Source organism: Oncorhynchus mykiss, chromosome 1 (genome assembly GCF_013265735.2).
Source record: "Oncorhynchus mykiss isolate Arlee chromosome 1, USDA_OmykA_1.1, whole genome shotgun sequence".
In the NCBI taxonomy this organism is placed as follows: domain Eukaryota; kingdom Metazoa; phylum Chordata; class Actinopteri; order Salmoniformes; family Salmonidae; genus Oncorhynchus; species Oncorhynchus mykiss.
This window is the reverse complement of record NC_048565.1, coordinates 24,504,248-24,518,976: the sequence shown is the minus strand read 5'-3', so window position 1 is coordinate 24,518,976 and position 14,729 is coordinate 24,504,248. Positions and strand designations below refer to the sequence as shown.

At 43.6% G+C, this 14,729-nt stretch overlaps 2 protein-coding genes across 7 annotated transcripts in view; both read right to left on the bottom strand.

Annotated features, from left to right (window-relative positions):
* Positions 1-11,351, bottom strand: part of LOC110514277 (septin-7) — a 42,591-nt gene extending 31,240 nt beyond the window's left edge. The window contains exons 1-2 of one of the 6 annotated variants that reach the window (XM_036973745.1): positions 11,278-11,351; positions 10,980-11,045 (exon numbers count right to left, since the gene is read on the bottom strand). In XM_036973745.1, the coding sequence (XP_036829640.1) occupies positions 10,980-11,018 (39 nt within the window). In that variant the 5' untranslated portion in view covers positions 11,019-11,045; positions 11,278-11,351. Of the gene's footprint in view, positions 1-10,979 lie in introns of all 6 variants that reach the window. The other 5 variants (XM_036973739.1, XM_036973740.1, XM_036973764.1 and 2 more) reach the window with 5 other exon arrangements.
* Positions 11,352-12,851: 1,500 nt separating this feature from the next.
* On the bottom strand, positions 12,852-14,339 carry ccl4 (CCL4 protein). Its single transcript, NM_001124489.2, is given in 3 exon segments — positions 12,852-13,379; positions 13,956-14,076; positions 14,185-14,339. Coding segments are annotated over 3 exon segments (306 nt in total). The 5' UTR covers positions 14,255-14,339; the 3' UTR covers positions 12,852-13,264.
* Between the last annotated feature and the right edge of the window lie 390 nt (positions 14,340-14,729).

Sequence of the window (14,729 nt, the reverse complement as noted above, 5' to 3'; positions counted from 1 at the left end):
ATGAAAATAAAACCAACATCATAATTGTTTATATGTTGTTGTGTGGAACGAACAGCTCACTGAAGCACTGAGGTATATAATAACTGGAGACAGCTTCCAAGATGGCTGACCGTTGTTGTCAACGTAATCTACTCCCGTCCGCATAAGCCGTTTCATTGCAGTTGCCATCTGCTTTACAGAGCCAATAACTCCACTTGAATTATTCAATGGATATTTTTGGTACAATGGTGATAACGAGGGGGGGGGGGGTTCAAATTGGACTTCTCTACAGGGACGTCTATGGGAATTGTTTTCTGGGCTCGCCGTCAACTAATCTGCAATACCGAAAGTGTCCTCTGACCACAGTGAGCGTGCTTCTATACCGGAACCCTGCACTAAAGACGGGACAGCCAGGTATTTGTGCGGTTGAGTCCATGTCTGCGGTAACATGGACTCTTAAAACTTAGGACCCTTTTTTCCCTCAATTTCTGCATGAATGACGTGCCCAAAGTAAACTGCCTGTTGCTCAGGCCCTGAAGCCAGGATAAATATAAAATTGGTACCATTGGAAAGACAACACTTTGACGTTTCTAAAAATGTAAAAATAATGCAGGAGAATATAACACAATAGATATGGTAGGAGAAAATCCAAAGAAAAACCAACCAGATTTTTTTTTTTTGGAGAGCCCATGCTCTTACAAATGGAAAGTATAGGGGCATACTGAATTCTAGCTCCCAGGATGCAATTTCTATGGCTTCCGCAGGGTGTCAGCAGTCGATGTTCAAGGTTTCAGGCTTGTAACTTCCAAAACGAATAAAAATATCAGTTTTAGTACAGGGACACAGTCTTGGAAATGCATGTATGCGCACACGATGAAGACAGAATGCACCTGCTAAAAATTGGTTTCCTATTGAACATACTTCTTTCCTTAAGAAATCTGAGGAGTAAATGGAAACTATATTTTGACTTGTTGAAACAAAGTTTAGGGGTAGACTTTCGGATTCCTTTCTCTGCATGTTGAACGAGTGGCTTACTCAAATTGATGGCGCCAACTAAACTGACTTTTTGGGATATATAGAAGGATTTTATCTAACAAAACGACACTACATGTTATAGCTGGGAACATTTGGATAACAAATCAGAGAAAGATTTTCAAATAGTAAGTGAATATTTAAATCGCTTATGAAACCTGTGCTGGTGGAAAAATATTTTGATGTGGGGCGCCGTCCTCAAACAATCGCATGGCCTGCTTTCACTGTAATGGCTACTGTAAATCGGACAAGGCAGTTAGATTTACAAGAATTTAAGCTGATATAAGACACTTGTACACTGCTCAAAAAATGAAGGAACACTAAAATAACACATCCTAGATCTGAATGAAATATTCTTATTAAATACTTTTTTCTTTACATAGTTGAATGTGCTGACAATAAAATCACACAAAAATGATCAATGGAAATCAAATTTATCAACCCATGGAGGTCTGGATTTGGAGTCACACTCAAAATTAAAAGTGGAAAACCACACTACAGGCCGATCCAACTTTGATGTAATGTCCTTAAAACAAGTCAAAATGAGGCTCAGTAGTGTGTGTGGCCTCCACGTGCCTGTATGACCTCCCTACAACGCCTGGGCATGCTCCTGATGAGGTGGCGGATGGTCTCCTGAGGGATCTCCTCCCAGACCTGGACTAAAGCATCCGCCAACTCCTGGACAGTCTGTGGTGCAAAGTGGCGTTGGTGGATGGAGCGAGACATGATGTCCCAGATGTGCTCAATTGGATTCAGGTCTCCAGACTCTGTCACGTCTGTCACATGTGCTCAGTGTGAAACTGCTTTCATCTGTGAAGAGCACAGGGCGCCAGTGGCGAATTTGCCAATCTTGGTGTTCTCTGGCAAATGCCAAACGTCCTGCACGGTGTTGGGCTGTAAGCACAACCCCCACCTGTGGACGTCGGGCCCTCATACCACCCTCATGGAGTCTGTTTATGACCGTTTGAGCAGACACATGCACATTTGTGGCCTGCTGGAGGTCATTTTGCAGGGCTCTGGCAGTGCTCCTCCTACTCCTCCTTGCACAAAGGTGGAGGTAGCGGTCCTGCTGCTGGGTTGTTGCCCTCCTACGGCCTCCTCCACGTCTCCTGATGTACTGGCCTGTCTCCTGGTAGTGCCTCCATGCTCTGGACACTACGCTGACAGACACAGCAAACCTTCTTGCCACAGCTCGCATTGATGTTCCATCCTGGATGAGCTGAGCCACTTGTGTGGGTTGTAGACTCAGTCTCATGCCACTAGAGTGAAAGCACCACTCCTTTATTGGGGGTGTTACTAACTGCCTATAATTTCCACCTGTTGTCTATTCCATTTGCACAACAGCCTGTGACATTTATTGTCAATCAGTGTTGCTTCCTAAGTGGACAGTTTGATTTCACAGAAGTGTGATTGACTTGGAGTTACATTGTGTTGTTTAAGTGCTCCCTTTATTTTTTTGAGCAGTGTATGTACCTAAATGTTTAAAATCCATAATTTTTATGATTACTTATTTGAATTATGCACCCTCCAGTTTCACCAAAAGTTGTCCCGCTAGCGGGACGCCTAGCCCTATTAACATAGCTTATTGATGAGCTTTGAGGGCACTAAGGACCCTGGGACTAAACACCTCCCTCTGCAACTGGATCCTGGACTTCCTGACGGGCCGCCATAGGGGGTAAGGGTAGGTAACAACACATCCGCCACGCTGATCCTTAACATGGGGGCCCCTCAGGGGTGCGTGCTCAGTCCCCTCCTGTACTCCCTGTTCGCTCGTGACTCAGCGGCCAGGCACGACTCCAACACCATCATTCAATTTGCCGATGACACAACAGTGGTAGGCCTGATCACCGACAACAACGAGACAGCCTATAAGGAGGAGGTCAGAGACCTGGCCGTTGTGGTGCCAGGACAACAACCTCTCCCTCAACGTGATCAAGACTAAGGAGATGATTGTGGACTACAGAAAAGAGGACCGAGCACGCCCCCATTCTCATCAACGGGGCTGCAGTGGAGCAGGTTGAGAGCTTCAAGTTCCTTGGTGTCCACATCACCAACATGGTCCAAACGCACCAAGATAGTCAGGAAAAGGGCACGATAAAACCTATTCCCCATCAGGAGACTGAAAAGATTTGGCATGGGTTCTCAGATCTTCAAAAGGTTCTACAGGTGCCCCATCGAGAGCCTCTTGGCTGGTTGCATCTGGTATGGCAACTGCATGGCCTCCGACCGCAAGGCACTACAGAGGGTAGTGCGTCCTGCCCAGTGCATCACTGGGGCCAAGCTTCCTGTTATCCAGGAACCCTATACCAGGCGGTGTCAGAGGAAGGCCCTAACAATTGTCAAAAAGACTCCAGACTAGAGGTCGACCGATTAATCAGGGCAAATTTGAAGATTTCATAACAATTGGAAATCTGTATTATTTGACACCGATTTGGCTGTTTTTTAAAAAGTTTTTTTTTTTTTTACACAGTTATTTAATCTTTATTTAACTAGGCAAGTCAGTTAACAACACATTCTTATTTTCAATGACGGCCTAGGAATGGTGGGTTAACTGCCTTATTCAGGGGCAGAATGACAGATTTTTACCATGTCAGCTCAGGGATTCAATCTTGCAATCTTACAGTTAACTAGTCTAACCACCTGATTACATTGCACTCCACGAGGAGCCTGCCTGTTACACGAATGCAGTAAGCCAAGGTAAGTTGCTAGCTAGCATTAAACTTGATCTTATAAAAAAACAATCAATCATAATCACTAGTGATATTACTAGTTTATCTAGCGTGTCCTGCGTTGCATATAATTGATGCGGTGCGTATTCGCGAAAAAGGACTGTCGTTGTTCCAATGTGTACCTAACCATAAACATCAATGCCTTTCTTAAAATCAATACACAGAAGTATATATTTTTAAACCTGCATATTTAGCTAAAAGAAATCCAGGTTAGCAGGCAATATTAACCAGGTGAAACTGTCACTTTTCTTGCGTTCATTGCATGCAGAGTCAGTGTATATGCAACAGTTTGGACCGCCTAATTTGCCAGAATTTTACGTAATTATGACATAACATTGAAGGTTGTGCAATGTAACAGGAATATTTAGACTTATGGATGCCACCCGGAACGGTTCCGTATTTCACTTAAAGAATAAAAGTCTTGTTTTCGAGATGATAGTTTCCAGATTCTACCATATTAATGACCTACGGCTCGTATTTCTGTATGTTATTATGTTATAACTAAGTCTAGGATTTGATAGAGCAGTCTGACTGAGCGATGGTAGGCAGCAGCAGGCTCGTAAGCATTCATTCAAACAACACTTTCGTGCATTTTTTTCCAGCAGCTCTTCGCTGTGCTTCAAGCATTGAGCTGTTTATGACTTCAAGCCTATCAACTCCCGAGATTAGGCTGGTGTAACCGATGTGAAATTGCCAACTAGTTAGCAGGGTGCGCACTAATAGCGTTTCAAACGTCACTCGATCTGAGATTTGGAGTAGCCGCCGCTTTTGTGGAGAGATGGGTAACGCTGCTTCGAGGGTGGCTGCTGTCGATGTGTTCCTGGTTCGAGCGAGGAGAGGGATGGAAGCTATACTGTTACACTGGCAATAGTAAAGTGCCTATAAGAACATCCAATAGTCAAAGGTTAATGAAATACAAATGGTATAGAGATAAATAGTCCTATAATTCAAAGAATAACTAAAACTTCTTACCTGGAAATATTGAAGACTCATGTTAAAAGGAACCACCAGCTTTCATATGTTCTCATGTTCTGAGCAAGGAACTTGAACGTTAGCTTTCTTACATGGCACATATTTTTACTTTCTTTTTCAACACTTTGTTTTTGCATTATTTAAACCAAATTGAACATGTTTCATTATTTATTTGAGGCTAAATTGATTTTATTTAAAGTATTATATGAAGTTAAAATAAGTGTGCATTCAGTATTGTTGTAATTGTCATAAATGTTATATTTTTCATTTATTAATATATATTTTATAATTGGTATCTGCTTTTTTTTGGTCCTCCAATAAATCGGTATTGGCGTTGAAAAGTCATAATCGGTCGGCCTCTACTCCAGACACCCTGGTCATAGACTGTTCTCTCTGCTACCACACAGCAAGCGGTACCGGAGCCCCACGTCTAGGTCTAAGAGGCTTCTAAACAGCTTCTACCCCCAAGCCATTAAGACTCCTGAACATCTAGTCAAATGGCTAACCAGACTATTTGCATTTGCCCCCCCCCCCCTCCCACACTCTGTTGTCATCTATGCATAGTCACTTTAATTCATTATACCTACATGTACATACTACCTCAACTAACCAGTGCCCCCCGCACATTGACTCTGTACCGCCACCCCCCTGTATATAGCCTCCACATTGACTCTGTACCGGTACCCCCTGTATATAGCCTCCACATTGACTCTGTACCGCCACCCCTGTATATAGCCTCCACATTGACTCTGTACCGACACCCCCTGTATATAGCCTCCACATTGACTCTGTACCGTAACACCCTGTATATAGCCTCCACATTGACTCTGTACCGTAACACCCTGTATATAGCCTCCACATTGACTCTGTACCGCCACCCCTGTATATAGCCTCCACATTGACTCTGTACCGTAATACCCTGTATATAGCCTCCACATTGACTCTGTACCGCCACCCCCCTGTATATAGCCTCCACATTGACTCTGTACCGCCACCCCTGTATATAGCCTCCACATTGACTCTGTACCGCCACCCCTGTATATAGCCTCCACATTGACTCTGTACCGGTACCCCCTGTATATAGCCTCCACATTGACTCTGTACCAATACCCCCTGTATATAGCCTCCACATTGACTCTGTACCGGTACCCCCTGTATATAGCCTCCACATTGACTCTGTACCGCCACCCCTGTATATAGCCTCCACATTGACTCTGTACTGGTACCCCCTGTATATAGCCTCCACATTGACTCTGTACCGGTACCCCCTGTATATAGCCTCCACATTGACTCTGTACTGGTACCCCCTGTATATAGCCTCCACATTGACTCTGTACCGCCACCCCTGTATATAGCCTCCACATTGACTCTGTACTGGTACCCCCTGTATATAGCCTCCACATTGACTCTGTACCGCCACCCCTGTATATAGCCTCCACATTGACTCTGTACCGGTACCCCCTGTATATAGCCTCCACATTGACTCTGTACCGCCACCCCTGTATATAGCCTCCACATTGTACTGGTACCCCCTGTATATAGCCTCCACATTGACTCTGTACCGGTACCCCCTGTATATAGCCTCCACATTGACTCTGTACTGGTACCCCCTGTATATAGCCTCCACATTGACTCTGTACTGGTACCCCCTGTATATAGCCTCCACATTGACTCTGTACTGGTACCCCCTGTATATAGCCTCCACATTGACTCTGTACTGGTACCCCCTGTATATAGCCTCCACATTGACTCTGTACTGGTACCCCCTGTATATAGCCTCCACATTGACTCTGTACCGGTACCCCCTGTATATAGCCTCCACATTGACTCTGTACCGCCACCCCCCTGTATATATTGATATTTTACTGCAGCTCTTTAAATTACTTGTTACTTTTATCTCGTATTCTTATCTGTATTTTTTGTTAAAAATGCACAGTTGGTTAGGGGCTCGTAAGTAAGCATTTCAATGTAAGGTCTACCTGTTGTATTTGCCGCATGTGACTAATAAAATTAGATTTGATATAACAACGTGATGAGATTGTGGTACTCCTTGCAAGCAAGGTGATTATTCACTCCAAAGAAAAGTGAAAGATAAAAAATTTACAAAATCTGTACGGTTTTATTTAAAAAAATTTAAATGGTGTGCAGGTGAGGATGGAAGCCTAAAAGGGCTTACATGAAAACCACACCACAAATAATTAAAAAAATAGGTTGTTGAATCAGTTAAACATAACATATTAAGTATAGATGTACAGTTAAAGTCGGAAGTTTACATACACCTTAGCCAAATACATTTAAACTCAGTTTTTCACAATTCCTGACATTTAATCCTAGTAAAAATTCCCTGTCTTAGGTCAGTTAGGATCACCACTTCATTTGAAGAATGTGAAATGTCAGAATAATAGTAGAGTGATTTATTTCAGCTTTTATTTCTTTCATCACATTCCCAGTGCGTCAGAAGCTTACATACACTCAATTAGTATTTGGTAGCATTGCCTTTAAATTGTTTAACTTGGGTCAAACGTTTCTGGTAGCCTTCCACAAGCTTCCCACAATAAGTTGGGTGAATTTTGGCCCATTCCTCCTGACAGAGCTGGTGTAACTGAGTCAGGTTTGTAGGCCTCCTTGCTCGCACATGCTTTTTCAGTTCTGCCCACACATTTTCTATAGGATTGAGGTCAGGGCTTTGTGATGGCCACTCCAATACCTTGACTTTGTTGTCCTTAAGCCATTTTGCCACAACTTTGGAAGTATGCTTGGGGTCATTGTCCATTTGGAAGACCCATTTGCGACCAACTTTAACTTCCTGACTGATGTCTTGAGATTCAATATATCCACAACATTTTCCTCCCTCATGATGCCATCTATTTTGTGAAGTGCACCAGTCCCTCCTGCAGCAAAGCACCCCCACAACATGATGCTGCCACCCCCGTGCTTCACGGTTGGGATGGTGTTCTGCAAGCCTCCCCCTTTTTCCTCCAAACATAACGATGGTCATTATGGCCAAACAGTTCTATTTTTGTTTCATCAGACCAGAGGACATTTCTCCAAAAAGTAAGATCTTTGTCCCCATGTGCAGTTGCAAACCGTAGGCTTTTTTTTATGGCAGTTTTGGAGCAGTGGCTTCTTCCTTGCTGAACGGCCTTTCAGGTTATGTCGATATAGGACTCGTTTTACTGTGGAAAAATATAGTTTTGTACTGTTTCCTCCAGAATTTTCACAAGGTCCTTTGCTGTTGTTCTGGGATTGATTTGCACTTTTCGCACCAAAGTACGTTCATCTCTAGGAGACAGAACGCGTATCCTTCCTGAGAGGTATGACGGCTGCATGGTCCCATGGTGTTTACTATTGTTTGTACAGATGAACGTGGTACCTTCAGGCGTTTGGAAATTGCTCCCAAGGCTAAACCTGACTTGAGGTCTACAATGTTTTGTCTGAGGTCTTGGCTGATTTCTTTTGATTTTCCCACAATGTCAAGCAAAGAGGCACTGAGTTTGAATGTAGGCCTTGAAATACACCCACAGGTAGACCTCCAATTGACTCAAATTATGTCAATTAGCCTATCAGAAGCTTCTAAAGCCATGACATCATTTTCGGGAATTTCCCAAGCTGTTTAAATGTACAACTATGGTTTCTTAGCAAGACATTTGTGGAATGGTTGAAAATCAAGTTTTAATGACTCCAACCTAAATGTATGTAAACTTCCGACTTCAACTGTAGCAAACAAGTCTTTGGTTGCCTAGGCAATGCCCCCTTCCCTGCAGTCAGGAGCGGAGAAAACGTGCATTCAGGAGCGGAGTCAGGAGCAGAGTCAGGAGCGGAGTCAGGAGTGGAGTCAGGAGCGGAGAAAACATGCAGTCAGGAGCGGAGTCAGGAGCAGAGTCAGGAGCAGAGTCAGGAGCAGAGTCAGGAGCAGAGTCAGGAGCGGAGTCAGGAGCGGAGTCAGGAGCGGAGTCAGGAGCAGAGTCAGGAGCAGAGTCAGGAGCAGAGTCAGGAGCAGAGTCAGGAGCAGAGTCAGGAGCGGAGTCAGGAGTGGAGTCAGGAGCGGAGTCAGGAGCGGAGTCAGGAGCGGAGAAAACGTGCAGTCAGGAGCGGAGTCAGGAGCAGAGTCAGGAGCGGAGAAAACATGCAGTCAGGAGCAGAGTCAGGAGCAGAGTCAGGAGCAGAGTCAGGAGCGGAGTCAGGAGCGGAGAAAACATGCAGTCAGGAGCGGAGTCAGGAGCAGAGTCAGGAGCAGAGTCAGGAGCGGAGTCAGGAGCGGAGTCAGGAGCAGAGAAAACGTGCAGTCAGGAGCAGAGTCAGGAGCAGAGTCAGGAGCGGAGAAAACATGCAGTCAGGAGCAGAGTCAGGAGCGGAGTCAGGAGCGGAGTCAGGAGCGGAGTCAGGAGCGGAGTCAGGAGCAGAGTCAGGAGCAGAGTCAGGAGCAGAGTCAGGAGCAGAGTCAGGAGCAGAGTCAGGAGCGGAGTCAGGAGCAGAGAAAACGTGCAGTCAGGAGCAGAGTCAGGAGCAGAGTCAGGAGCGGAGAAAACATGCAGTCAGGAGCAGAGTCAGGAGCAGAGTCAGGAGCAGAGTCAGGAGCGGAGTCAGGAGCGGAGTCAGGAGCGGAGTCAGGAGCGGAGTCAGGAGCGGAGTCAGGAGCGGAGTCAGGAGCGGAGAAAACATGCAGTCAGGAGCGGAGAAAACATGCAGTCAGGAGCGGAGTCAGGAGCGGAGTCAGGAGCGGAGTCAGGAGCGGAGTCAGGAGCAGAGAAAACATGCAGTCAGGAGCGGAGTCAGGAGCAGAGAAAACATGCAGTCAGGAGCGGAGTCAGGAGCGGAGTCAGGAGCGGAGTCAGGAGCAGAGAAAACATGCAGTCAGGAGCAGAGGAGAAAATGTTAGTATTAAAAAATATATATATTTTTTGCTATTTAAATGATGACTATGATCATTTGGCTGACCAATAACTGTCATCCAAAATTCCATGACTGTCACAGACCTACACGTACCAGATGGGTAGCAGCTAGAATTATTGGTGATTTTTTGAAGAGGGAGAGATGTGGTTCAGAAGAGGCAGTCCAAGTCCATGTGTTGCTCTTTAACCCCCTCTGGATGACATCTGCATTTGATTCAATGCAAATTCAATGCAAATTTGCCAATGCAAATTTGTCAAATTCTGTTTTTCTGCATATTGAACTGAACATAGGCCTAGTCAAATTTTGATTGAACAAAACCCACTTACAGCCTATAGAGAGAAATAGTACTGGCGTCTTTTTGTAGGCACTAACTAACTACACCATGGTTCGTTGGACAAATCCTATAGGGAAATTTAAGAGTTGTTGTATATATGCTGAAAATAAGGTTTGTGGTAAACACAGGCGTAGGAGATCTTATGTTTTGTTTAATGAGATAATCTTTATTCCCCCCCCCCCCACCACACACACACACACATAAAGGCTTCATATTTCATAAAGGTCATGTTAACTGACTGATATCTCAGAACAAAACATATGGCTAAATGAACCAGAGGTAACTCCTTTTTTAGGCCTACAAAGCTGGTGAGCTCTATAGAATGAAATCATCAAAGACTCCACTCCATCCAATAACCATCACGTGCGCAAATACAAAATTGCCATATTCATATAGCCTATGGATGTTTCGGATATCTGCATGGAAACATAAGCCTTTCCTCAGAAACTCCATAGTGCATTCGCAATGTTAGGGTGAGTCTCTCCAAAGCGTTATTATGCATGCATGTCCATGCCTTTCCACGACTGGACGTGGGATGTCATTGGCACTATTCAATTTGATCGGTCGGTGCGTGAGCCGATTTTAAAGCGACCGGTGCACTTCGCAAGAGCAGGTTACAATTGTTACCTTTATAATAAAGACAAAATATCTATACAATGTATGCTGCGTAATACAATGATACAACGCGTAATAACACAACGTAAATTGGTACAACAAAGCGGAGTAGCAGTCGAGATGCTCAAACCTAAGGCAAGGCCTATAATAGAACGTTCATGCGTAGTCTTCCGTTGCCAGAGGCTGGTTTTCTAGTGAATAAGGGAGAATGGAGTCGAACAAACCTACTCAGACCAAGAGCTATGAAATAAATCCTAATTTTCGGTTACATTCCTCTTTCTCCTAATCGATCATGGGGTTTTAACGTTGGATAAGACAACATGGGATGCATTCATAGTATTGGTTTCAATTAATTAATGAAAATGTGTGTCCAGTTCACACGAGAGAAAATATCATTGATTTGATGTGATAAGAATAACACTTACTGCAATGCTGGCAACTGCAGATTCTGGTCGTTCGATCATTGTAGTACTACTGTGACACCACCCACCCTAGAGACGAATAGATCAGACATACATTTTTTTTTATACACGGAACAAAAGCGTGAAGAGACACTGCTTTAAAAAAAGAGCCGTTCTCTTCCTGCAACGCAACGTTTGTATGTAGCCTACTAGTAGCAACAGAACCCTTGTGCCTCTCAACGGGCCCAAATGAATGAAATTGGGTTGGTGGTAGACTATCAAAATAGGTTACGACGACTAGTAGAATAGACCGTAGACAAACCGCACAAGTGGGAAATGTTCGTGTTGCAATCTCGAAAGGCGATTGTCTCCTCCTTTGGAACTACTGTATATGCCTATTGGCTAGAGACAGCTGAAATTGTGATGTCACATCAGATTCGACGGACTACCGAATTCTATTGGTTCTTAATACGAACTGCATTCTTATTCGATGAGGTTTGACGGCGGTTGGCATCCAATGTATGTTACGTTACTGCCACCTACTATACTGGAGTACAACTCCTTTATACTTACACATTCCTTTGTCTCATGCCCTTCTGCACACATCTCACTGTAACAATGTAATGTCTTCGGCACAAAAGATCATACAGGATAACTTATATATACTAACATAATTTTGTCGGGCAAAGACTCAACATCAATATTATTGCATTTCCCTACATCCACAAAACATCTGCTAAACATGTGTATGTGACCAATACAATTGGATTTGGTTTGATCAAAACTCAAAAGAACAGACAATGACTCTTCTTTTTCACCACTCACGCCACCCTGTCTGCGTCGCACCAAACAACTAGCATCACAAACACTGGGAATCTTCTTTTTCAGTTGGTCTACGAACTGCATTGTGGTAAGCCGAGCCTTTTATCTTGAATCTGTTACAAATCTTTCATGAAGGTCTTGGACAGACCATCATCTCATAAACGTGCCATTGGATTTGCATTGATCACAGGTCCAATATCGCATACATGTGGTCTCCTGGCCTCCTGCATTCATATTGTCAACAGGATAATCCAGAAACAACCATGAGTTCATTCCACACGGTCATTCGAGAACACCAGCATGTCTAGTTGTGCTCTTTTGTGGCTGTGCATTAGAGCATTAGGATCCAATCAAAATGTATTTGTCACATACGCCGAATACAACAGGTGTCGACCTTACCGTGAAATGCTTACTTACAAGTCCTCAACCAACAATAAGAGTTAAGAAAAATAAGAGTTAAGAAAATGTTTACTAAATAAACTTATGTAAAATAACATAAACATAATAACATAAATGAGCAACAATAAAATAAGAGTAATGAGGCTATATACCTATATACAGGGGGTACCAGTACCAGGTCAATGTGCGGAGGTACAGGTTAGTCGAGGTAATTTATGAAATATGTACATGTAGGTGGGGGGGGGGGGGGGGGTCAATGCAAATAGTCCGGGTAGCCATTTGATTAGCTGTTCTACAGTCTTATGACTTGGGGGTAGAAGCTGTTAAGAAGCTTCTTGGACCTAGACTTGGTGCTCCAGTACCGCTTGCCATGCGGATGAGGCAATGACACACACACACACACACACACACACACACACTGAGCCTATGACTGATACAATAGTTAGGAATCCACCACTACAGTTCATTTGCAGGTAATATATCAGCTTACGAATGAGCTGGCCAGTGAAACTGTCATGTTCTTCACGCTGAGACAGTTTGACACACTTACACAATTGAGTGCATCTGAATATTCAGTGTGGTTTAGAGATGTTTTACAGTCCTGTTTAATCAGGTAAGCATTAAAACAGAGAGCAACAAATTATTTGTCTACATGCATTTTAATGAATTGAAGGCAGTAAAACAGAATATAGGCCTATAACGTACAATTCAGTAATCAAGAATACTTAAATGTAACATAACCTGGAACTACACTCAAATTCTACACAATTATGTGTTTTACGGATGTGTGTATCGAGTTTAATTTAAAAAATAAATATTGACAATCGTTCTGTCAAATCAATCTCTGTCATTTGATCACAGGCAACAAATGCTAAAGAGAAAGGTATACAGGCTGCTCACAGTGTTACAGTTATATAGAGATCATCTAGCTTATCTATTTCCCCAGATCCAGGTGGTGTTTTGGCTCAGGACCATGACTGCTCTCTCTGAGGCAGATCACTGGCCATGTCCTTGTGAAATAGAGGTACAAAAGAGGTTCTGAAGGATTTGCTTTGATGTTGACGCAGCTGACGGTCCGATCACCATGGTTACAGGAGTGGTGTCTGCTCCCCAGACTTCTTGCTGTCCAGGAAGTTGATGTAGTCCTTCACCCATCTGTCTGAGGACCTGGCACACACCTGTCGCCCCGCCCGAGTCTTAAACCTGGACATAGAAAAACAGGGTTATTAGCACAGCATAACAGTAACAACACCGCATAGGGACAATCACATGCAAGACATCCTAGGCTCACTCATGACTTATGACATCCTGTTTTAGATCTATGTTAGATTTTTAACCTAGTTTTAGATGATGATGTCAGAGGACTTTTGTTCTTATTTTTAAAGGAAACTGCATGACGACGTGAAAGTGAGGTAGTGAAAGTTGATCACAGGAAAGAGGAACACATTCTGGGTTTTTACAACAGAGGGATAGTCACCAAAAAGAAGAAGCTCACTCTCTCTCTTTGTGGACCGGTCTCTTACACTGATTTCTTTGAGGATTTGGACCACGAATGCCAATCATTCCCTGTCAGTCCTATAACTATCCCAGTCGCAGTATGATGGAATCAATGGCTCTCTGTCTGTCTGACACCTGTAATATTACAACATAACACTTTTCTTTGATTCTTTCAGTACCTTGAGTGTTCGGTTCACACTAACTTAGAAATCACCCTCAAGCACTAATCGCCACATGTCCACTCTCAGACAGTAACAGCTAAATAACAATAAGGTTACTCACAGAATGGCTGGGTTGGAGCACTGCTGGCTGGTCTTGGTGTAACCCACCACTCTACCTCTGGGTATCTGACGATCAGCAAAGGTAAAACAACATTTCTTCGGTCCGCTTGCCATACGCAGGCCTAGACAACACACAGAACACACACTTATAGGTCAGATTGGGACACACACACACACACACACTCAAAAATACGAGCAAAAATACAAACATTACAGTTACAGTCGCTTACCTTCGGTAAAAGTGATGGCACTGAGTACCAGAACAAGCACAGACAGCATAGCAAGACGAGGGGTGAACATGCTGGCTTAGAGTTGGTCCAGGTAGGGTGGAGAGTGAATGAGGAGTAAAGTGTTGTGACTTCAGGTGTCAAGCTTTATTCTCTGCGTTGTGGTGGTGTACAGAGGACCAGTCTTTATACTATCAAGGTGGAGTTAGGGGGAGACCCAGACAAGGGTCTCCCCCTAACGATTGTCTCGGTCAGGTTTTTCCCATCTAATTGTTAAACATTTAAGTCGTGTGCTTTTGAGTGTGTGTCATCCCATCCCATCAGTGTCATGATTCTTCTATGACGTGACTGTATTTCACTTCTCTTTTTCAGCATTGGGTTTTACATCAGAAGTATACATATGATTGTGAATTCACTATGAAGAAAAGCCCATGTGGGATTTTTAGATTCTATTCATCTGTTCATCAACAAAAATATTCTTGGAGTTATTGAAACTTAGAGAAGGAGAGTTTGTACTTAGTGACTTAGTACATGAGATTTATATACTG